General features: G+C 44.7%; 1 protein-coding gene across 24 annotated transcripts in view; it reads left to right on the forward strand.

The window, feature by feature from the left end:
* mef2cb (myocyte enhancer factor 2cb) overlaps positions 1 to 26,075 on the forward strand; it is a 74,338-nt gene that overhangs the window by 41,622 nt on the left and 6,641 nt on the right. For 12 of the 24 annotated variants that reach the window (XM_056418518.1, XM_056418516.1, XM_056418513.1 and 9 more), the window contains 5 exons: positions 1,945 to 2,148; positions 17,168 to 17,311; positions 17,498 to 17,635; positions 20,030 to 20,210; positions 21,360 to 21,407. In XM_056418518.1, the coding sequence (XP_056274493.1) occupies positions 1,945 to 2,148; positions 17,168 to 17,311; positions 17,498 to 17,635; positions 20,030 to 20,210; positions 21,360 to 21,407 (715 nt within the window). The remainder of the gene's footprint in view (positions 1 to 1,944; positions 2,149 to 17,167; positions 17,312 to 17,497; positions 17,636 to 20,029; positions 20,211 to 21,359; positions 21,408 to 26,075) is intronic. The other 12 variants (XM_056418530.1, XM_056418537.1, XM_056418535.1 and 9 more) reach the window with 5 other exon arrangements.

Raw genomic sequence — 26,075 nt, forward strand, 5'->3', positions numbered from 1 at the left:
CGTACGGCTCGGAGTGGGTTGGATACGACGATTCGTTTTCTTGTCACAAGATGCCTTTTGATCGTACGGCGTTAAGAATGTGACTTGTTGTTTTCTTCATATTTCCTTATGCCCGCGTACATGTCAGCCTGGTATTTAGAGCCCAGGGGAACGTTCTCTGCCGATGTCGTCGGAGAATCCGATGCGTGTTTGTGTTGAGGTACAGAAGCTGACGTTGCACACACCGCTTTGTGAGGAGTTAGAATGTCGTCCGTTTCTCTGGTTTCCGCCTCCGCTGTCTCGCACATCGCTCGGCGTGACATGACGACATCGCTGGAAAACTTTACCTGGTCCAGAATACGGCAATTCACGCAAGGTTTTATCCACTCGCATTCAAGAGGGAGAAAGACAGGGTGGCTGTGAGGGATAGTGTGATATTCAGTTTCCCTGGTGCATCCTGGGAGATTTTATTTCAGGAAATCTAAAACTATCTATCAATATCCATTCAACCCTATGCCCTTTTTCAGACCTCAGAGTAGTAAAGAGAAAATATGAAGGGCGGCGCATGATAGATTTATGCCGCAAATCATGCATTACCCTGATTTACCACACGGAGATCTCTTCTTTAAAGCTGTTCTTTGTTAAGGTTTTTAACGTCTACGGTTATAGCCTTTATAACTCTGTTTTACAGAGTGTTGGGAGGTTTTCATTCTGTGGTTTTTGGCCCACTTGAGCGTCAGAAGATAATAGACAAACATGCAGTTAATCAACAAACTGAGATCTTTAGCTACCAGCTGGGCACAGCGTTGGCAGTATTTCCTTTGTAAAAGAAAAAAAAGTGTTGTCAATACAGATCTCCAATGTAAATAATACACACAGTCACTGAAAGAAATGAAAGAAAGTTGAATACAAAAACCCAGCGTCGCTCAGACAAGGAAGCTGGCCGTGGCGCATTTTCTCGTTTTCCCATAGAGCCGAAGAGCTCGCACACATGGCTTGGAAAAGAAACCAGGTGCAGCTCACTGGAATTAACTCACTTTCACTGCTCTAGTTTTGATCCAAACAATAGAGGAATAGAGGCTGTTCTATTTTGACAATGTGGGCACTTGTATGTGTGTGTGTGTGTGTGTGTGTGGTTACCAGTCTTACCAGCACACGCACACATACATGCATATACACACATACCCAGAGAGAGAAAAGGCCCTATTAGAGAAGACACATTAAGTTGAGTGTATTGTCATCATTTGAGCTCTCACAAACGGTTTAAAGCGCAGTCAGGGAACCCATCCGTTATTTATATCAACAGCTTGCTATTCCCTATGAGAGGCGGTTAATTAGGCAACAAAACAACTGAACAATGTGTGTTAATGTCACTGTGAGAAAATAAATAGTATGCCTCAGCTATTTTTTTTTTAGATGGAAATAGTTACAGGTATGTGTATTTATTTGTGTCAAATCCGGAACGAGAGAGCGAGCACATTCGGGCCACGAGGAAGAGATTATTTAACGTGGCATATGTTGCACGATGAACCTCGGTGCGCTTTGATGTACAAGCGATAACCGTTATCCGTCTGAGACTGAGTATTTTCAGTTCCTTAAATACAAACCCAGCTTTTTTTTTCTTCTTCTTCTTCTTTCTTCCTGGTATAGTTGATGGACTCGTACAGTCAGGGAGCGTTGCATCATCGGCAGACTCCACTTACAATTAATTCAGTGTCCCTGTGAATTATTCATTTTAAAGATGAAGCGTTAGGTCTTATTTGTATTTTAATTGTATTTTATTCATTGTCTCATTACAGAGCACATTATATATATATATTTTAAATATAATAAAATCATGACTACATGTGAGACATATTGATTGATTTGATTATGAATATATTGCAGTAAAGTGACAATAGATGTGGGAACATAAATCTTCGCATGGTGAACATATTTTTTTGTCTCTCTCCTTCTCGTCCCCAGGTGACATTTACAAAGCGAAAATTTGGCCTGATGAAGAAGGCGTACGAGCTGAGCGTGCTGTGTGACTGTGAGATCGCCCTGATCATCTTCAACAGCACCAACAAGCTGTTCCAGTACGCCAGCACAGACATGGACAAGGTCCTGCTTAAATACACCGAGTACAACGAGCCCCACGAGAGCAGGACCAACTGCGACATTGTAGAGGTAAGAAGATGCAGACGACGTGCGTTAATGCGCTCGGACTCACGCGCGCAGACACACGCACACACGGAAACGCACAAGCAGACAGATGGTTACAGCATTTGTGACTCATTCAGCAACCCTTACTTCTCCCTTTTCGTCTTCACACCTCACATAGTGTAAGAAATAATTGCTCCCATAGTTTGCTGGACTTCCACAAGGATTCAGTCTCCCAATATCAATTCGATATTTTTTTATGTAAGCAATTTTAACACTTCATATTGTTAATTTCAAGAGAATATGTTTATTTAAATTGCCTTCTTGTATTGTGTGGATTTTGTAAGCAAAACATGTTAGCCTATCATTGATCTGGACCTTTCAGACAGTCGTCTGTGATGTGCGATCACCCGCCCTCGGTGTCGCGTCACCGTTGATGTGCCTCTTAGACGAGGATGTTGATTCGACTTGCCGTGGACACATGTCGCTCGGATAGCTCAAGGCGATGTTGAACACCGCTGTCAGGCCAGCCGGTAGGCAGGTAGATAAAGCAGGAAATGACGCTGGCACCCTCCAGGATCGTTAAGCTCCCAACGTGAACCTGTCATGCAACATTCACACTGTTGCTCTGACAAAACTGGCGAGCCACACACACACACACACACATACATGCATGCAGGGTGTATCCATATCTCTTGTGCACACACATGTACACTCACACCGTGCTTGCTGATTAAACTGTCCCACAAAGTATACTTGAATAAATTAAATCATTTTTACTATATGAAAATATAACATACATTCAGTATTCTTTGTCTTCTTGAGACATTAATTATTTCAAGCAATGTGATGCTTACAATGTGTTAAATATGCAACTCCAGATACACATTAAATAGAAGTTTTTTTTTTTTACTGTAGGCATTATATGGTAATAAATAACAAAACTTATAATTTATAAAACATGTACGATCTGGCAGCTGAGAGCGTCCAAATGTATCCCCTTGTTTTTATTTTGTATCCATAATCAGTTTGTAATGCAAAAGCGTCTTTGAGTACTATGAAAAGCGCTATAGAAATTGTATGTATTATTATTATTATTATTATTTTATTTTTTATTTTTATTATAAGACAAAAGAAAATACATAGACATAACACCTAAAGGACAATGAAACAATGCGGATGACAAAAAATATTATTATTATTATTATTATTATTAATAGGCACCTGACGGTAGCACAATGTTAATATGTTTGGGTGTCTCTGCGACGATTTAAAAAGACCAAAAGAATCGTGGGGACCCAGTGAGATATAATGAATGTACACTCTCAGCACACTCACACCTATGGAGCTGGCTGTCCAGTCCAACACAGGATCAAACAGCATTGGACATGTTTTTATCTTCATTCATTAGGGTGTTGCTGTGCTTGTCGCCCGCCCACGGGTGGACAGGCCCACCGGGAACAGTCCTGCTATTCCAGATGGCACTCTGCACCTGACTATAAACCTTTTGTATTCGCACATTGATAATAAATGTATTTTCATTTCGAAAATATTTTGTCTAAGATTATTCCCATTCTTTAAATAATTACCTCTTCCTTCCAATCAAATCTGGAGGTTAAAAACCAGCATCGATGTATTTATTGCTTTTGTTCCATCACCTAATGCACCTTTGTTACAGTCACATATGTAGTGTGTTAATGTAACTCATACATCAAGGGATACGGCACTCAACATACTCTTAACCTTAATGACAAGACTGGGTGCATTATCATGGACAATTCTTCGAACACAAATTAATCCACCGGAGACAGCATAACAGCTTATTATTTTCTGCAATGCAGGTTGTGCTCTTATTCCCACCCTATAGTTCATATTATTGAGCCTTTTTTTGACTTGTTAATGTTGATAAGGCTATAACTACGTAAGCTTAGATTATTTCTCAAAACATGAAATCGGTTTTGCAATATTAAAACACGCGAGAATCAATAAACGCTGTCTCCATTTATTTTTAGAAATACATAATTCAGTTTGTGCAAAATGAATCATATCAGAGTATATCAGGAGGGATAAAAAATAATTCTCTGTGCATTATATAATTGACATTGACCTATCTTGCTACCTCTCTACCTGTAAGGACTGATATGTGTTATGCAGCACGCCCTTCAGCCGCTGTGGTAACGCACTAGTCAGTGTATTACCCGGCTCCGGCTGAAGAGAGTAGTCACATGTTTCCGCAAGTACCCGTGACGAGAGCTCCCTGCTTTGAAGCTCTCTCTTTTAACACTGTTCCCATTAGAGGGTAGAGGACGGCTAACGTGTAAACAGCCGTGTCGGGGGAAGCCGCGGCGCACTACCGACACTGCGATCCCCGGAGGACACGGAGCAACTCACAGCGGTAGAAATTGATCAGAGGAGGCCTTCAGCCTCGGCTGCGGCGTGCTTACGGGATTGGCCACAGGGCTGACACTAGAACGTTTAGCATGGGTGGGAGGAGGGTGTGTGTGCAGAGGGAGGGTGAGCGAGGGGAACAATGGGGGGTGGGGGGGGGTCTGGATCTCTCCCGCCGAGCCTCGTGTGCCGCTGCTAGGCTACGTCACAGGTCCGGGAACGTGGGTGGATGAGTTTGGGGGGGGCGGGGGGGGGAGTGAAGCGGGCTTCCTGTTGAGAAGGCAGGATGATGAGGAGGAGGAGGTCAAGACACTTGAGGGGGGTGGGGGGGTCTGGATTCAGAGGTGTGGATTACATCTAGGTCCACCCCCTCCGCCCCCCCCCCGGAAAGGAACACGAATGCCTTAACCCTCCTGTTACCTTTCGGGTCAATTTGACCCCATTCAATGTTTAACGTCGGTGTTCTTCGGGGTCAATTTGACCCCAGGCTGTTTTTCACTGTGTCAAACATATAAGAAATATCAACTTTTTTATATATTTAAAGGGCTATTTAGGTAGTCAACAAACAAACATAAAGTACCTCACACTTAAACTTGGGAAACAATATGAATTCTAATAATTTTCTGGAGGTTTTAATTGCTGCGGTCAAATTGACCCCGAGGGTAAAATATGTCAGTAAATGTGAAGGTAACAGGAGGGTTAAATGTGACATTTGATACGTGACACATTTAATTTCAAATGTGTATCAAGCGCTTGTCTTTAGAAGTATACAAACGGTATACATCTCTTTCCCTCTGTTGCTGCTGCGCCTGAAGGTGTAGTGGGAGGAGAGGCAGAGGTAGGGGAGCGGAGCTCAGAGAGTGGGCGGATGGCATAGAGGCCTGCTACATTAGCAATAAAGCTCTATGTAATTAGCATGTCTTTGGTTGATAATTAGCGTTGTTCAGAGAGTGGCACTGAGAGCGCTGCACAGCCTCTCCAGCTACAGCATGTTTACAAGAGGCTGGAGGGCTTTTTTCTATCTCGCCCTCGCTCTTTTTTTTTCACTTCCATTGAACGTACATAATCCCCCAGAGGTTTTTTCTGTATTAGGTTGAATGTATTGATGGGTCAATCGGTCGATGTGAGAAACCGAAATAGGGGGTTGAAAGAAAGAGAGATAGAGAGAGGAGTGGTGATGACTCACTTGAAAACAGTCTCAGCTGGAAATGACACTTCCACAAATATCTGTGAAAGCAAAAGACCAAGAAACCAAATCTATCCCTTTTTGAACACTAGTGGTAAAAAAAAGAAATTAAAAAAAAGCATTTGCTGATCCAAATGGCTACAAGTAGTGTCACATTGACAATGACCCATAAAAACTGTAATAATTACTTAAAAACTGTTTTTCAAGGTTAATCTCATTACAAGCCACACGTATCATGCAGGATGCATTGACATCGAATCTCCCTCTAAGAGACTGTAATAAAACATGTACTACATGCTGTCATCAGCTGTTACATAAACAACCGAGGAGGTCCTCCTAATTAATGCTAATTGTTCAAAGACGTGCAAGCTCATCGAGGCTCTTGTCGTCTGATGAAAGCAAACACAGAGACGGATCCTCCCATCGTTGGATGTCCGAACGGAGTTCAAACGTGTCGTCCTGGCAGGTCTACAGTACACTCTGAGTTTGGCTCCAGATAAAACAGTAAAACAAGCAGATAGATTTCCCATACTGCGTGTCTGCCAAGCTGGTTTCCTGGACATGCGAACGGCATTAGAGAAGAAATGGGAAGCCGTGTTGGGAAAGGACAAAAGAAAAGATCCATCCCTCCTTTTTGTATACCTGCTTAAGAACAACCACTTTCACCTCTTACTAGTGATGTATTATGCCGGTAAGGGGTTTGTTATTTGCGTTAACAAATAAAAGAGTCCTTTCGTTCCCCTTCCGATGAAGGCAGATCAAGCCAAAACCTAAGCAGCGCTGGCTGCTTCTTGCTGTGATTCGACGGCCCCAAATCCAACGACACACTCGGGCTGTGCCAAATCCCTGTCCCGCAATGTGTTTGTTTACCCCTCTGTTGAAACAAAGAACACAGGTTTGTGAAACAACTAAAGCGTTAGTCAGTGCGTTTACATGATGGTATAATTCGAATCTTTCTTTAGTCGGACTCTGCTATCTTTTGGGGGATCTGCTGTTATCCCAATATACATGGCAGTGAGTAATTCGAATCATTGGCCTTTGAAAGCATGTCATATCCGATACGATAGGTGGCGCTGTTTTCATTACAACTCGTGGTGATACAGCCATTTCCGCTTGACCTCTTCACCACTACCAACAACAACCAACAACAACAACATCAACATTTCGAGAAAGATGGCGAACAGAGAGCAAGGCGAAGCTACATCCCTCTACTATTCTTGCATGATGTTAATAGTGACATTATCGTCTCTTTCGACTCTTTCGACTCTTTCGACTTCCGGGTCACGACATGGGAGGGAGGGGGGAGGAGGGCGGCGGGATCTCAAGCATGCGCAAAGACGCAAAGTCCAGTTCCTAATCCAATTCACCGTTACATGCCGCGATAGTCGAATTATCAACCGGATCGAGTTATCCAGGGGTGTTAATCGGATCGTAGTCGGACCGCACATAGTCGAACAAAGGTGTTTACATGAAACGGATCATTCGATTTCAGTCCGACTAAGCCAGTTATTCGGATGCATGTAAACACGGTCACAGAGCAGCTATGCCCCCTGAATGCCTGGATCTACCTGAGGGCTATAATGCCGTTATATTTGTTCGTACTGTATTTGCACGTGAACAAAAGTGTAATTAGCCCGCGTACGCCTATACTCGCAATGACTGCACTGCACGCGTGTCTGCATGTGTGCATACACAGGGACAGTTGGTTCCAACCCTGCAGACTTGACGCCATTGTGATGACCTCCGCCAGCACAGCACACGCTGATGCCATTGGCTCAACGATCACATGGAGCGGCACATGCCTCTCGGTGCTGAGCTGACCGGCCTCTACCTGCCAGAGGAAAGGTTGTTGGCCAATCCCATTTCCAGCAGATTAACCGAATCTAAAAGTTCAGCTCACCCTGTAATCTTAAACAGCAGCGATTGAACTATTGAATGAGAGGGGGAAGGGGAGGGACAGAGGGATGGATGAGTGCGAGAAGGGAAGGAGGGAGGGGAAGAGGGATGGAGGGAGGAAGGCTGGTAATTATTTCCAAAGGTCATTCTGTTAATGACTACCCGCTTGGCTAATGAGATTCAGCAAAGCTCCCTCGCCATGTTTCACCCTGCGTATGTTTCACCCGTGTGCCGAGATGTGTGAGAAGCACAGGTGTGATTTCAGCCCAGTGACAGTCCACTGAAGGGAGGGAGGGAGGGAGAGGAAAGTAAGAGGGAGTGGGGGTTGGGGTGGAAATGAAGAAACATAAAGAGAAAGTAAATCGAGCAGGTGCGCCTGGAAGATGGCACAAAGAACACGAGTAGTGGAGCATATCCACACTGTACTGCAGTTTACTGCAAGCAATGTTACAATGAGCAATAGAACATGAGTTATCCTCACATTTTACACACCGCAGAGACTCATTTCACACATTTCACTGTCATATGCTTAAGAATTCCAGTCTTTATTGATTCACATATCTTTTTCTCTGCTTTCTCATAATATTCGCTCAAGTCAACATGACATGTGATCTCCCTCTCTGAAGTGCCAGTGTGCTCATGTTCTCACGCCTCACGCTTATAAAAAATATGTTCCAGCATGTGTGCTATTCTATGTGCTTATTTGGTTTCTAAACAGCATGTAGAACATTAGCCTTAAGGTGTTTTCGTGTCAAACAGACTACTGAATGACTTCTTCTCATGGCTCTCAAACACTGTATAATTGCTCTGGCTTGAATGCCATCGCTAATTCATCCTGTATGACTTTGACATGTGTCAGCATCCAAGTAATAAGGGTAGTAAAAATAAGGGAGTCATATCAAATCTCCTGTCCACAGTAATTTAGTGTGGAGTCATTTTGAGGATATAAGGATAGGGTACATGTGGTGTGACATGGGGTGGAGGTAAGGGGTGGGGTTGTCCCAGAGATCAGAGTGCCTCAGTGTTTACTAGTGACGGGGAGATCGGCAACATGGCTTGTTTTTCCTAATGCGCTGAGGATTAAGGTCTGAAGCTTCTTTGACTGACTAAGTCCATTAACCTTATGACATTGGAAAGCTCACAGTATCACAGTTTGTTAAAACAAAGACTGATAAAAGTGTGCAAGCAACCGCGCATCCCCAAAAGAAAAATGCTTAGTTAGTATATGCCAGGGGGGAGAATCACAAGAAAAGGGCAAGAGGAATTCTTTAGATATGAATAACTTCTCACACACCTGTATACCGTCAGATCATACTTTATATTTACAGGGATAATGATCATTGTAATATTGGCTCTGGAAGTCTCTATACACTTACAATCAAGTTTAAAGGTTGGTGGGAAAAAATAAATAAGCATATTTTAAATATATGTGAAACACTTTTTGTTGTCCAAACTTCACCTGTTTAAACACATCTATGTCTTCTTTGGTTTGGACTTGAAGCTTTTAGCTAAACAGTTGCTCATTTATAATGCATGAAAAAGGGTGGGACGACAAAAAGTAGAAAGTTAAAAAAAGTCACTCCATTTCCTTCACACTTGAAAACCTAGTTCGTTAGATGGTCAAAATAAAGCGCCACCCCCAAACAACCACAAGCCTCACTCCTATTTGATGTAGTCTTTTTAAATGCCTCAAAAAGTGGTCCCGGTCTAAAAATAGCGTGTGGTGAAGCTAAAAATAGTCGCCTAGCTGGCGGTCCTTGCTGGGAGAGGGTAGAAGAATAGGCATGGAATCACTCTCTCGCTCTCTCTTTCACTCCCCCCTCGTGTTTGAAAAAGGGTGGGTGGGGGGTTGTTTTTGAAACAGAGGAGTAAGTAAGCGAAGTGTCTGAGTATTCATTCGGCCTCCGCCTCTCTTTCTGAGTACCGACCATGAAGAGTTGCCCTCGGCGACCACATGCATAAGGCCATAGATCTGAGACCACGCTGTGCCTATAAACATTTGATCCCTCGGATAAAGAAGTCTATCATTCAATTCACTTGTGTTTCTACCTCCACACTTTACCAAACAGAGGCTTCCTGTCTGGTTGTTTCTGAAAACTTCATTTATTCCGGGGAAAATACATTCCTGTAAATGTATCTGTGTCCATAGAATGAAGAGCACTTTAATCAGCAGGTCTGCCCGTGATATCAGAAACAAACCCCGAGAGGAGGTCAAGCTCACATAACCAAGCCAGTCTCCTCACTCAGCTGAACATTGCCTGTCATAAGTTTCAGGCTGGCACAGTACAGCACATCTGTCTGCGGCGCCAGCCTCAGACATAAAGCGAGCAAGTTTACCGGGTTCCTATTTTATAGACGATATGCCTCATCCACTTCTAAAGAGTGGCTAAAAGCAAGATGACAGATAATGCATATGATCTACAGCCTCAGCATTTTATTCCACATCAGAAGCCGCTGCACAGAAAAGCAGAACCCCAGAAAAGAAACTAAGTAGCACTTGGATGTCAGAGGTGTTTTTTAAGGTCAATATACTGAAGCGGAAGTCTGAGGTAGGCACACAACAACAACAAGAGGTTTTTAAAAATAGACTGTTTGAAATGTGCCAATATGTGGTCCCTGTGGTGTGGAGCGGTGAACGAGGCACGCCACTTCTGAGGCCACACTGCCAAAAGGGAAGGCTTTTCCATTACACAGCCCAAAACAATTCACGCCAGCCATTAAGATGAAATGATCCCTTGTTCTTTGAAACTATTTGTGGAAAATTCAGAATAATGAAGATCTATTTTTATAGATGGCATTCCCTGCCCTGCCTACAGCTCCCCCCCTGGCCTCAGCCCCTCCCCTCCCCTGCCATGATTACTGCTTTGGACAGGGTGTGGAAACTCAAGGTCACAGTATAGAGGTCAACCGGCTGGTCATTGTTACTCAAGGCCTCCCTCAGGCTCCCTTTTCCTGCTGTGGTACCACACGATAAGAGACGGAGAGACAAAAGACGATAAGTGACGATTGGTGGGGGGACAAGTACGGGATAGAGGGTCGCTTGAGTTGTACCCATCGCCACCATAACAGAGTCATATTACACTCAAACTATCTCTTTAAAGAATGTAATTGAAGGCTTTATTGACAATGTCACAGTGCAGCCCCGTAGTGACATGGGTTAAAAACTGAAATAAACGGCTCACAGTAAATTAAGAAAGTATAAGAGTGTTTTCCACATACAATTTAGCCTTAACAAATCGATTTTCATGGTAAATGAGAAACACGAATGGAAACATTCTCATGTATGTCTTTCATTTGAATTGAGACAAATTATGCAACTGGAGTGTAGACAGGATGGAAGATGGGTCGGTTGAAGGGGTGCAGACATAAGTGCCCTCTTTATCCAATTTTCACTGAGCTGGCATTGTGTCTCATCCTTTTACAGCGTAGTGACTATAGTGTGAATGACCGCTTTGTTGCCATGGCCGGGATGCTGCTGTCGCAAACGGGGTTGGATTCTGACATGTGCTTCGTGTTTGTCTATTCCATATGGGAAACACTGCACCATCTGGTATTGTGCGATGTACTGGCTAGCTACGACTGTCTGTCTGTGAGCGAGCTGCCGTTTGAAGTGGCGTCTTAACGGCGATTTTAGCACGCGCACCATCGCAATGCCACATTTTGGAGACATGTGAAGGAACCGTATTGCGCACAGGACCCTTTCTGTCTCTTTCACTTACTCTTAACACTCCTCTGAAATGTGTGCTCCATTTCTCACTCCCTTCTTAATGGTTAGTCAACCTAGTAATCCCTAGACAGCTAGTCATTACACACACAGTTAGCCAGCGTTATTACTGAACACACGACCACTTTGCCAGGGATGATGGATCCCAGGCGCCAGCCTTTGATTCCTGATTATAGTGGAGCGGGGCAACAGGAGTAAGGGCCTTCAAAGCCACCGAGTCATTGACGCATCGTTTTTCAAACGTCGCCTCAACCAGCGAATCAGGGTGCACAGATGATGACTGAAAAAAAAAACACAGGCAGGGGTAGGCTGGGATTTGGGGGATCCCATTCCTCAGATTGGTAACCTACAAAATCAACCAGCGAATGGTCGCTCACACACACACACACACACTCACACACACACCGTGTAGCCATCGTCCATGGGCATGCCCCTCGACATGGTCCTGGCATGTTCAAACCACGCTTCATGAAACTGTGGCCTTCTTGCCTTTGGTCTGCCATCTGCTTCCAATAAACTAAGCCAGCCTGATCCCTCTGATGTTGCCTCCACGATGAAAAGCAGAGAAAAAGAAAGAGTGAGCGAGAGAGACAGAGAGCGTGAGGGCGAGAGACAAAAACGAGAGCAAGTCAGAATGAGCCAGACAGACAGAAGAGAAAAAAAATGGAAATAAAGAGAATGAGAGCACATCACCAACTATTACCCGATCTGTGCCGCCAGGAAGGCCACCCTGGGTGTGCTCGCTGTGCAGTGGTGCTGGGGGTGGAGGGGGTGTCCTAATCCACAGCAGGTCCACTTCGTGACAACCTCCATCTCGTTATGTGTGATGGGAAGGGAGAACTTGTTCTCCCCATTGCGTCACCCTTACTGACGCTGAGCCACGTTGCTCTTTGCCAATCTAATCTGACGGAATTGAATGTTCCCCCTGTTATCACGTGGTTTTCCAAACCTTTCCCTTTTTGACACATTTTTACCCTAAAACGGTGATAATCTAAACTGTGGGTTTGTAATAGTGTAAAGACCAGTCAAAGGACGTGTCGATTTGTTACGGTTACACCTCCTGTAACCCGTTCAGACATTCATGCATTGTACGATTTTAGAAAGCCTATTTAAATATTGTACCCCTAAGCTTTACATTATATTTTCTTGAAGATTATTGCGGAGTCCTTTTAGATTTTCTGTTATTCACGTTTGAGTCCTAAACCAGTTGCAGAGAAATCTGTCGTGCATGCTGTATGTGCCCCCTGTGGTCACACTCGACCAACACTAATGGTGACATAGTGTCTGTGAGTTCACACTGTCATGTTTTCAAGGAGTGTCTCTGATGGTCAGAGTAACTTTTCTCAACATTGTGACAAACAGAGGCTGAGACCCTGCTAGGCAAAGCTGTTTATTCCACTACAATTTTATGATATTTTAACAGCACATCAAACATGAGTATCCATAATTGGCACAGTTATTAATGCGTTCATATTGTGCTCATCTGTCAGCAACTTGTTTTCCATCGCCTGCTGGAATATACTGCAAACCATAAACTGCTGCATTTATTGGGGAACATTCTTTGTGCTTTGTGTTACTATACTATCTTCTTTTATAAGTCTTGTTTTTGCTTACAATATTATGTGTATTCTAAAGACCATACAGTGCTGGCAAAGATATAAAAGGCCGATTATAACTGGCTGTTTTTGTTGAGGTTTTTTTTCTTTTCGCTGAAGCTGTCAGCCATTGAAGACATTGAGAAACATTCACTGGCGTGGCTGTCGCCGATAGCCATAAACACAATATTGAATGTGTCGTACCCTTCAGCCACTGCCAAGATAACTGGGGAGGGGAATGGTCAGCAATGAGGCTCTTTCCAAACACAACCCATCAACTTGCCCAAGTCTATCAGAAATAAAGATGTACCCGTCGAGCCAACAATGTTTTGACTCAGCTTATGTTGAGATGTGGTCGTGCTGCAGAAAAGGAGGGAAAGAGGACAGAGGTAGGGAGACGGAGACAGACTGCGCAGCAGACTGAGACAGAACGACGGGGGCAGAAAGATGGATAGAGGGATAGCGAGGGTGAGCAGGGTGGCAGAATGCCGAGCAGACGGATCCTGGTATGGCAGGAGCTCTGGGCCGGCGTCAGCTGTCCCTCGTAGACCCCCTGGGGCCTCCCTGAATTCACACCCAAATACCCTCCACAGATTTTCTCAAGAGCCACATGAAGTTATTACCCACACCCTAAACTATAAAAGGAATATACGGCGGGACTTTTTTTCCCTGCAAATTAAAACATCAGAGGACTCAAATGTTTGACAGATGTATTCACGCCAAGCAATATACAATATGATTCAGTTCCCTCGTAGCTCACACCTGCCTCTAAATTATTTCAATCCTGACCTGGCCGTAGTCCTCTCGCCCATCTCAGCCCAGCCCAGTCGAGGCCGGTCTAGCTGAGGGTGCAGAGCTGAAGGGTACCGACAAGACGGGTGTCTAAAAATGTAGGACGCCGTGTCTACGCTGCGCCTGCTTCACGCAGGCCTTGTGACAAGTCGAGCCACGAGGGAGCATCATGAAGAAGGAGTTTAATTAGGAGCAAGCCTCCAAAGGGGCCGCAGAGAAAGACACACAGCCAAGCAAGCATACACGGCTTCTTTTCAGTCTCTCCTCACTGTAATACTTTTTTCTCCTTCCTCTTATTTTCTCACATTAACTCCACTCACTCTCTGTAGCACGTTGATTCGTAGTCTTTTTTTTTTCTTCTCGAAATGAACAGACTGACTTAAGAAATATATTAATTAATCAACAGTGAACATACTTTTGGAATCGGTAGAAATACAATTTCCATAAACTCGAATAATGCTCGAAGAAAATGCTCTGGCTTTTACGCCAGCAGTCATTTTGTAAGAATAAAATAATGAGCATTTCTTTATGAGACAGAAAATCCCAGTTACTTGTGAAATTGAATAATTTGAATATGAGAATGATCATTTGGAGGAACATTTTTGCATAGAATTCTTGGCACAAGTGAATTGCACCAAAGTGTTTTTTGCTTAATCCTCATCTTATTAGCATATACCCCAAAGACTCTATTTTCATGACAGCTCTTCATACCCACACTAATTTCTTTCAATATAAGGGGAGCAGCTCATTTTCCAATGATCTTTATTTTCGCCGTCATTTTTAAATGTATGCCTTTGATGTGTCTTATATGGTGATGATGTCACCGAATAAGAGACTCGAAGCCTTGTTTGGGGCAGCAGTCGATGACTCTGTGGCTCAGAGCCATGAAACACATGTTCACGGCACAGATTAAGCAATGGGCTATGAGAGAAGGACATATAGGATGACGTGAGTCGGGCAGCGAGGCGGAGAGCCGAAGAGTGAGAGGCCCTTCTACGGCTCTATGAGCTCTCCGGTGGATCTGATTGGTTGTGGGCTTGTGTGTCAGCCTTTGGCAACAGGTGTGATGTCTTTAAACAGGTGGGCATAACTGGGATGAGTGGCATACCATCCTTGTACCGCACCCTCAATGTGCTGAGCCCCCGATGGAAAGCTAAGCCTTGGCCACATGCTTCAAAGTCATATGACACCCATGCCCTGCACCCAATCAACACCCAACGCAACTATTGTCCAACCCTCCGTCCGACCACCAGCTCAGTCGCCCCATTTGGGTGTCACCTCTACCCCTCGTCCTCCTCCCCCAGCAATGCCCCACTGCTATTCTTCCAAGAATGGAAGTGAATCTCTCGTGCGCTCAGTGCTGGCGGAGGTAGGTGGTGGACTTACTGTGCAAGTAAGAAGAAAAGTTGCTTTTCTCCGTTGCATGCATTTCCATGTGAACAGAAAAAGGCCACTGGTTCAGCTCTTGTCAGTTCGATATGATGCATCGCCAAGTCCAGAATGAAACGACACCAAAGAAACAGCAAAAGTTTTACATCTCGCACCTTTGCCAAAAAAGACAGCGTGCTAAACCTTCGCAACCCCTTTGTTCCTTTGACTCATCCGCCTCTGATGGAGCAAGAGCGCCCGATTCACTGCGGGTCTGTTAGAAGTCAGATCTCCTGCACCGCCTCGGTTGATTTGTTCGGTGTGATTTCCTGAAGACTGTCAAAGATGTGAGAGACGCTTTCAAATTCTGAATTCCAGATTTCCACTCCGGGGGCCGAGTGAGAATTCAGAGAGAGAGAGAGAGAAGAGGAGAGCCGGCAAATGTTGACACGCTTACAGTAGCTGCCTCGCCACGAGACGCCTCAGGAATCAAACAACAGTTATCGCACACACAAAAGAAGCCCTCTAAGTTTACTAAAACCACACTCAAAACAGGCCTTTGTTGTGCTGACATTAGAGATGACTGGATTGTTATTTGTTTTCCAAGCAGGCAGATCGCTCCTTGTCACTTGGGCTGCGGGTTGTGATGGAGCGGCTCGCGCTCGTATCTCCGCCGTGAGTGAGTACTGACGGAGACAAACAAATGAGAGGAAGAAGTTCACTAAGATTAACTTATCCTAGCGTCTATCTTCCTCTGTCTTTTTTTTCTTGACGCTAACACCCACTCGCACACACCCACACATGCACACACATACACAGACTGGTTCCCCTCTTTCCCCTCCCACACACACACACACACACCAGCAGACACATACACACACTACAACATATACAGAGAGTGAGACAGACACACACACACACTTGATCAGCATCAAATACAGGGTGTGCTAAAGTAAATTTAATTATGTCTGTCTGATATTGAGCTTCAGATGAAAGTAGGAGAGCGCAGTGTGAAGCGACGACTGCACCGACAGGAGCAGGCCCGTGATATTCCTCCTGTAGACTAATCTCCCTTTATTAAAGCCAGGAGGAGAGAGAGAGAGAGAAGGGGGGTGGGAGGAGAGCGAAAGCGGGCTGGAGAGGAGGAGGAGGAAGAGGGGGGGGGGGGGTGCCTTTGATGAGATCTCTAACTGTCAGCTACTGTACTTTTCTTCTCTTCCGCTCTCTCTTTGTCTCTTTTTTTACGAGGCGAGTGAACACAGCACCTATGGGTACATGCCCACTTGCTCAAGCAAACACACCCTGGTGCTATCACATACAGTAATGTCCTGTGAAACTTATCCCTGTTGTTATGGTTGTCAACCATATCTAAAAAAAAAGGACAGAGGCAGCTCTCTCCCTCTTACGCTCTCTTTGTCTCTCTTCCACTCAGAGGGAGTGGTGAGTGTGTGCTTTTCCGCCCGTCTGCTGTTTTCCGGCCACTCTAATGGGGGCAGGTGGCCATCAGGTGGCCAAAACAGAAACTGCCACTTTTAATAACATATATACCACAGTCGTGAACTCAAGTCACTCAATTGCATTTTAATTCTATTTCGTGAAACACCGATGATTGTGGTTATAAAATGTGTTCTACTTTGACGACGTTTTCCTTTCCCGTGTAATTACGAGGTTTCAAGGTCCCACGGTTTTTCATCGGTTGAAGAACTTGATCACCTGTCACGTCTGGTTATTGGAGGCGATTAAATCCGTTGTGCCATTTTAATGTGTCGCTGCATGTTTTCTTGTTCTCAAAGCGGCCGATGTATTTTCGCGTCACCCCGTGTTAAACGGAGCCTGCCAAAATGATCAATTTATGTCGGCGAACAATTTCTCAGAAACAGACACCATTTTTTTTACAGGGAAAAAGTACTCAAGTAAATCAATTCATTTGAAATAAATCAACACAGTCGAGCAGTTTAATTCGTCTTTTGGCAGGATCGATTCTAAAGGGTACCGCTTCACAGGTCGTCAACGTGTGTTCCTCCCAAACTGTTTACCTGGGTCATGTTTCCGATCCCACAACCCTTCAACGATGTTGTGCAACTGCTCTGTTTGCAGACATTGAGAAAGAAGGGCCTAAACGGCTGTGACAGCCCTGACCCCGACGCAGATGACTCGGTCGGCCACAGCCCCGAGTCCGAGGACAAGTACAGGAAAATAAACGAGGACATCGATCTGATGATCAGCAGACAGAGACTGTGTGTAAGTACCTCTCGTTAGAAGCTTCCTCTCACCTTTCTTTCCTCTCTTTTTTTCTTTTCCCCCCCCCCCTCCCGCTTTCTGTCGCTTCGTCCTCGTTTTTGTCGTCCGTTCCTATACCACCCGTCTCTCTCCGTCCCTTCATTCGTGTCCCCCTCCCCGCGTCTCTGTGGTTGTGGGACCCGGCAGGCGTTGAGCAAGAAGGCGAACAAAGGCGGCGAAAGCCCGGAGCTCGAGTCTGCTCTCGTCCTCACCCCACGCACTGAGGAGAAATACAAACAGATTAACGAGGAGTTTGATCACATGATTCAAACGTATAGGATACCTGTAAGTACTGGGTTGACGCGTCGCCGCATCCTCAGCAGGCTAACACGATGCTGAGTTGCCAGTAACTCCTTGAGCTAACCCAGCTAACCACCATTGTTTGCCAATAGACTAAACACACAAAGTGAGAGTGAGATGAGACTGAATTGATATTGTATACTTACAGTAAAAATAAGTACAGCTCTTTGATTTTGCTTGATTACAGTCGAGGAACGGTCCTCTAATTTGACACGACTGTAACCATAACGAGCGGACATTTTCACTGTATAATTCCAGACTTTCGCTCACGACAAATTTCAACCTTGCTGGGTTCCCTCCTTGAACCCGTTACCCATAATGCCTTGCCTTGCTCTCAAGGGAGGTGTGGTCTGCATGTGCTTTTCCCTGCACCAAAACACAGCGCTCAGTCACCCTTCACAACAAGGACAGGCATTGTGTCAATGAAACAGCAGCAGACATTCAGAAGCTCCAAAGCGTATCTCCGTACCTCACAAAACTCAATTATCTGTCGTCCTTGCTGGAATAATGAACGGCAAAGTCTTCCGTAGCCGAACAACATAGCTGTTAATAGACGTCAAAACAACATTAAAGGCTGCTCTCTGTGTAAACTGAGCCTGCCTCTCCGTCAGAAAGCACCACACTGGAATGGTTAGTGCTGTAGCCTTACAAAGAAAGAGATACTTCCACGGCAGATCATTTAGAGAAGAACAGTCGTGTCTTAAGCCACGTGGAGCAGGGGGAGATGTGGTTAGAAGCAAGGCGGGGGTTGGTGAGCTGGGATGGCGTGGCGGTGTAGGGGGTTTGGGATCAGAGTTGGGTGGGGACGGGGGTGGAACAGCAGGGTGGTGGTGTTTGAGGGGTGGGGGGGGGCCTCCGCAGACAACAAGTGGCAGTTCAGTGTGTGGTCAGGGTGGCTGCCAAGCACTGGGCCTCTGGATTGCAGGCGACTGTGAGGGGAGGCGAGGAGGAAGATGAGTGAAAACAGGAAGGATGGCACCAGTTAAAGGACAGCTGACAGACGGGGCCCTCACACCCAGCGGAGGGATGTGTGCACACGCAAACGTGCACACATTGAAACAGCTTCCCCGCTCGAAGAAAACACAGCACAGGGAAGTATTGATGTGTAAAAAACTAACTCCGACAAGGAATCCGAGATGGAAGAAATTACTGAAAGTCTTCAAAAAATATAACATAACCAGAGGCCGCCCCTTACTTACATAAGGAAGCTCGCACAGCTCTTGGCTCGCCGACGCTTATGTGAAGTTGCAGTAAAAGCGAAACGTTTAGAGGCCCACAATGAAATAATATTTGTCCTACAAAAAGAAGCAGACAAAGCATCGCAACGGCACATATTCCACTTCCACGTAAGCCAGGCTGACGATCCCCCTGATGGGTTCTCGACATGGCTCTGAGACACATGGCAATAATTTAAGGCCCTATTTTCTACTTCCTAAAGCTAACATGCAGGATGAACCACTTCCAGGGCACTCCCTAGGTTAAGCCCTTCTGCCAAGTGACACAATAAACATGACAAACTGGACGCCTGGGGCCGACGAGCTACCTCTCCTCATGTTCCTGATGAGACTGCTGACTGATCTCAGTCTACCCCTTAATAATGCTTTGCATTCGCTCCATGTGACAGACAAATAAATTGTCCCTAATTGCATTCAGTTATCCAGTCTTGAAGCTACTTTTGCGAGAAATATTGCCGATGTTTTTAGTGAGGGAAAGACAAACTGAATTATCTTTAGCTCTTTGAGAACAGTTTCCTCCCAGTAAACCATTTCCTTCTTATTTATCTAGCATCGTAAACGAAGAATGGATTTCAGATCAAATTAATGAGTGTCCACAACATTATATTTCCAGGTCAGCTTTTTGCCTTCACTAGGAAAAATCTCACAACGTATCAGCGACAAAATCTTAGGCCTTTGCAGAAAGATATTGTAACCAATTCTGGAACGAGTTTGAGTGACTGAGTATTTCCAACCCATCATCTCGGGGGCAATTTGAGTAACTCTGGGAGGAGTTTTCTCGATGCTTACCCTTTCATTTCAGTGCTCCCATCCACCATCCATACTGTCTTGTATTTTTAGTCTTTGTCTTAGACCCTTCATCTATGCATGGCTGTCTATTGTTAGTTGTCCATTTTTCCTTTTCGAACTTGGCTGTCTCTGTCTTTTTTCCTTTTGTTTCACTGTTTTGACTGCAGATAATCAAACAATGTAGAATGTCCATTGTCTTCCTGGAGTGTTTCTGAATTGTCACGTCCGTCTCTCTCTTTCTGTGTCCATTCCTTTGCTCGAAGGCCTTGTTTTAGTTTCTTCACTCACTGAAATCATTACTATCTTTAGTCTAATCAAACGTGTGTCTGTGTCTCTTTTTCCCTCTCTCTCTCAGCAGGCCGTGCCCCAATCGAACTATGACATGCCTGTGTCCATTCCCGTTAACAACCAGAACAATCTCATTTACAACCATCCCGGTGGTTCCCTAGGCAACCACAACCTGTTGCCATTGGCGCACCATGGCCTACAGAGAAACAGCATGTCTCCCGGAGTTACACACAGACCCCCCAGTGCAGGTAACACATGCACTCATGCTCCCGTGAACACACTGTTATCCCCTCTCTTTACCTTGTCGACTGTGCGTCACCCTTCTGCGATGCTAACAGACACACACATCAAATGTGTGATTTATTATATGACAGCGACCTGCAATATTCCTAAATCTAAAATAATAATAATAATAATAATAATAATAGATACTTTATTAATCCCCAAGGGGAAATTTGTGGTCACAGTAAGCACCAGTAAACTAAACACACAAGAATAAAATATAAAAAACAGGGATGAAAGATGTATACAAGTAAAATATAAAATACAAAATATAAAATAAAGTATATATGTATATAAAATAAAATGAAACATACATGTATATATTTATACACACACACACAAACAAATATAATACAATGACAAAGTATACAAAGTATAATATAAGTACAAAATAAAATATATATGTATATATATATACACAACATATATGCATACACAAATATAATGCGAAGTGAAAAGTAAAAGCAGTGATTTAATTAAAATCTATATTCAGATATTGCTCGCTCAGTATTTTTCTTAAAGTAAGTTATAGATTTAATACCAACAATCCAAGGCCCGCAGTCTCGTTGATTGAGTGAGATGTTCTTCACATGTGATGTCTATGTGCAAGCTTTGACTGGTGACACATGTTGCTTTGTTATTGTTGTCCAAAGTCCTTTTTCTGTCCCTCTGGTCTGAAAGCTGCTGCCCACACCCTCATCCTGTCATTACAACTGGATGCTAGAAGCGCTAGCACAAACTAAATATGAGTTTTGGCGCTCGCAGCATCCACACCAAACCGCACACGTTCTGGACCCTCCCACTCTTCCACCTCGCATGACTTAAGAATAATAACGTGTCATTTTTCTTGGACGGCTGCTCCATGTATCCGCTCACAGTGTCCAGTTGCTCAGAGTGTTTCAATTTGAGTGGGAAGCAGTTTTACTTTTCGTATCAGTGCACATATGATGTACCGACACCCAAACACACACACACACACAATAGTGTGATTAAATGGAGTTATCCTCTGAAAGGCCACCGAGGTAAGAGACAGGAGGCATCGTGGATGTTATGTGGGCGCCTATCCTCTAATGGTTTTCTCTCTTTTGCTCTCTCCTCTCTCTTTCATCTTTCAGGTGGCCTCATGGGGGCTGACCTCACCACTGGCGCAGGCTCCAGTGCTGGTAAGAAAGGCCTCCTCTTCTCGCTTACAGTTGTCTGCTAACACGCACAACCACACACACACACATGGCACCCACTCACCCACTCTGTGCCATAAAATACATGACTAATAGTAACCCAAACTCGAGTGGAGATGTGTCTCTGATGTGTTGATGTTAGTGGTCGTGGAGTTCATCTGGGAATGTTTGCCCAGTCCTGAGGCCGTGACACATCCTGCCTGCGTTCAGCTATAAAACGGTCGAACAAGTGTGGGGGAAAGATAAATAAAATCATACGAAATACTGAAGCAGTAAATCGACTGACGGGCAGTCAGAAGAGGTGCTTGATTTTTGAGCGTACTCTTGAATTTCCTCTGTTTCTCTATACGATGAGCCATCTCTTCATTTCTACCAATTCTTGGATTTAGATGATAACTTAAAATATCAACACCGCTAGCTCCTATTTGACGCTCACGGAAACCCATGGCACCGTAACCGCTATCATATGTCTGCAACCAAATTAGTTCAATGTTTGGAGTGGCTCGCCATGCCATAAAGATCCTGTGGAGAGTGGAACAAACCATGTTTAAGGAACATATGTAAGGAATCTTATGTGTCAGCTTCTGTGTGCCGACGGATTTGTCCCCGAGGACATGTCAGGGCCACGTTTATGCTAAAGAGTCCCTTTTAAAGGGTTACATTTTACAGCCTTGACATACAGTGCAGAGTGTAAAAATGGAGAGTGTGTGTGTGTGTGTGGGGGGGGGGGTCAGAGGGGTACAGCTGGGCAGCCTTGTCTGGCCCCTAGGGCTCCATCACAAAGGGTCAATGCCTGGCCTCGCTGTCTGGTCACTCATCACACACACACAGACAACAGGGCCATTTGTCGTGGCGTGTGTTCCAGCAACGGCGTGCTGCAGAGCATGCTTCAAATGTAGCCTTTGTGTCACTGCGCCGAAGGAACAGAGGCGCTCTGTGAGAGCTGCGCGACGCTCGGCAGCAGTGAAAAACACGACGTGGAGAGAGAGAGTCATGTGGGAGCTAAAAGATTCCATTCAAAGCTCTCTTAAATCTCATCCAGGGGGTGGAGGGCGGGGGGGGGGGAACCCCCAGTGATGAATATCCACTGATGGTGGAAGCATGTGTGCGAAGGAGAAACAGTGGGGGAACACAGATGGAAGTGTTCTGTGAACTTGGTCGGCCGTTTTAATGATGCTCCTCTAAGTGACTCAGTGTGAGGTGGCCCAGCCGCTGTGGCACCACAAAGACCTTTTTACTGTTCCTCTTCTCCTCACAGTAAGTTGTGATAAGCTGATAGCACAAGTAGTTGTCTGGCCTGTGTATGGGGGTCTTAAGTGGCCTGGCCCAAGTGACAGACGAGGTGCCTTGCGTGTGTGTGTGTGTGGTTCAGACGTGCACATAAACATAACACCTCTTTTGTACCTCAGATGTCATTGTTGTCTGTAAAGAGAGAAAATCACAGATTTTCACATGGAATTATTATTGCATTGCCTCCCCATGAAGTTTGAAGAGAAGTTTTTCTTAATCCCGTAAATATTTGTCACGTCCTCAATCTGTAAAATTACAATTCTACTGCTGGTAATATACATTTGACCAAAGTAAACTCAGTAAATTGTCTTTATATATTGACTCATATCACAAAGATTCCTTTATTTCTTTTCCTTTTTCCAGGCTTACAATGATGCAGGTAAAAGTGTAAATAATATATTAGTTAGCATTTACAGTGAAAATGCAGTCATGATACAAATTGACATTTTAAAAAATACCATAGGCTTAGTATAGTTATCAAAGTTACTTTCCATTTTTCCTTTTACTTTTCGTAATAATTACAAAGTTGCAATAAGTACAACATCCTTCACTAGGGCATGTTTCTGAAAGGCTGAGTCATCATCTCGTCTCTTCAATGGACATATTATGGGAATTGTGTACGTGCATTAGCTCATACAGTATGTGTTCAATCTGTCAACTCCTGGCTAGGAGAGAGCGCGAGGTGAGGAAAGAGACAGAATGCGAGGGAAGGAGAGAAAGAGAGTTGATGAAGGGAGCTCCGGACTAAGGCCCGAGCTTGTAAAAAAAAAAATCTCCCACCTCCATCTGTGCAATTATGTAGCTGTCATCTATGCTCCGATCAGCACAAAAGCACTGAGAGGAATTAACGAGAAACTCGAGCCACCTCTCACCTTGATCACGCACCAATTACTTCTGCAAATGAGTTGCACACAAGGTACATCTTGAAGACATCTGCGGTCAAAATCACACAGAAATACAGCTAAAGAGCATGCATACAAAAACTGAAAACAAGTCGGGTTCAGTAGATCGCACGACGCTCGTCTCGATCTTGGCGGCACCTCACACCAACTGTACACGTTGTACGCGTGAGTGTGACACCTTAGTTCAGTTGGAGAATTCAGGGTTGAATGCACATTTGGCCAAACCGCAACGGAAGAGTGTGTGTGTTTGGGGAATAGAACGGAGTGCGCCTGTTAGACCACAACAGGACATCAGAAATTTGTTCAGTAACAGTAAAATGTATGAGTTTAACCACACATCTCTTCTTTGTGTGTGTGTGTGTGTGTGACAGAGACAGAGAGTGCAAAAGAGAGAGAGAACAAACTCTCTGGAGGTGGCTTGTCAAACACGTCTATCTCGACTTGAGATGCGTTGGAACCGTGGCACCTATCGTGACAGATTGCAATCCTTCAGCTTTGACCTCAGCTGTCCTCTCCTCCCCTCAGAAATAGCAAAAAGCTGTTTATCGTAATCTCACATGTTTTTCTCAACGTGTGAATTTTACACTGCAGCAAAACAGACTCCTGGCTGAGCTGCGTTTAATCGTGGTACTTCCTGTAAACGGTTGACGCCAGCCTTTGCCGCAACTCGACCGTGCGGAGGAGCGTTTGAAGAAGGGAGTTGAAATGAACTCTGGAGGTTGTGTCTTCGGCTGATGTTATAGTTGAGCCTCCTGAATTCAACTGTCCTAAAAGCAGGGTGATCAAGCTGCAGAATAGAAATAGTCATTTCTTGCTTCATTGGCTTAATTAGCCAAGGATTTTGCTTTTGAAGTGCTTAAGGACTGGCCTCTGCCACTCATGATCATAGCCAACTAGCAGATAATTGACTGGACTGCAGCCATCTACGCAGGGCGGCAACACACAGATGTCTGATTAACTGTCGCCGAGATGTCGTCCGTGTCATCTTGACCAAAGTGTGTATTAATGTCTCTGTAAAGCTCCGTCTCTTTTTTAATTCATCTGTACAGGAACGCTGATGTGCTTCCTGCTGGGTTATTTACTAAAGTGTGTGTACGTGCGGTGTGTGCGTGTGTTTCATGTGTGTGTGGGTGTGCGTGTGTGTGTGTGTGTTTTTTTTCTTCTTTTTCTCATTCATCTCCACATGCACCCACTCAATCTCACAAAGGGCCATGCCATGAGAATGAGAGAGCGGGAAAACTGAAGAGGCAGCTGCCTCTTTGCTAATGTGAAATTGACACTGGAACTAAGAGGGTCCAATACAAAAAACACACGTGCACCCATATGCATGGCTCGTGCATAAGAGTCACACAGCATGTCTCACGGAGTCTCAAGTCGCTCTGTGCTTACGTCCTCTCTGTGCGATAGACACATGTCGCTTGTGTGGAATCGTGCGCATGTAAAGTTGGATGCAGCAAAACATACAATAACACACAAAGTCTAGGTTGTTAACATCGACTTGAACACGCTCGCACATCACACATGCCAGCAGAGGCACGAGCAGTCACACACACACACACACTGTTTTTCTCATTTTCTCTCACCGCTAGCGGTCGTTTACTCTTCAGATTGTTCAAATTGAGCTTTTGAGACTTTTCATTTCCAAACAACAAAAACCTCGCTCTCAAATTAAACAAAGATCAGCGAGGGAAATTGCCCAGGAAGACATCTGCGACTCATTTTCCCCTGGAGTATATGATTAGGAAATTCATTTATGTCTAACGTATAATTCCTGCCCGTCTTTCAAGTGGGAACGTCCACACAGTGCCCTGTGTTCTACCCCTTGGAAGAGGGAAGGAAAAGTAAGGGGAAAAACAGCCTGTGGGATTGGGTTAGAAACAAAGACCATGTTGCTTGCGAGAATGCTCCACTCTCAGATTTTTTTTATATGATCTGCTGGGATTTCGCCTCACCGTTATTTGAGAAGGAAATGGGTGCTGCACTTGGTCCCTCCGTATTTCGGGGACTGATCTGGTGGAAACCCCAAGGCAGAGCCTTTGTCTGGGAGAACCACACATGTGTTTAGCTCTGATGGCCAAATGATGGGTCCCATCCCTCTGTGGTCTTGCTACCCGTAATTAGATGTTTTTTACACAATTCACTGGCTGTTGCAGGACACATGTTGCCTTAATTGACAGTGACAGAGGTGGAGGGTGAGGTCCTCTCAAGTGGGCGCCTTCGTTGTATGACTGCCAAGCAAACGGTGGTAATCATCAAAGCACAAAACTGTTTGCTTGTTTGAACATACGCCTCGCCAGTGTGCGCCACTTTCATAAAACACCATTTGCAACTCGGAATGGAGAGCTAATACAATGTCGACCGCAGGAAGTCGAGATGAGACAGAAACAGGGGAAAGAAGCGCACGGTGGAAATGGATTCCTGTACTTCACTGCAAAAATTCAGCCTCAAAAAACAAGAAAAA

Source organism: Pseudoliparis swirei, chromosome 7 (genome assembly GCF_029220125.1).
Source record: "Pseudoliparis swirei isolate HS2019 ecotype Mariana Trench chromosome 7, NWPU_hadal_v1, whole genome shotgun sequence".
Taxonomy (NCBI): domain Eukaryota; kingdom Metazoa; phylum Chordata; class Actinopteri; order Perciformes; family Liparidae; genus Pseudoliparis; species Pseudoliparis swirei.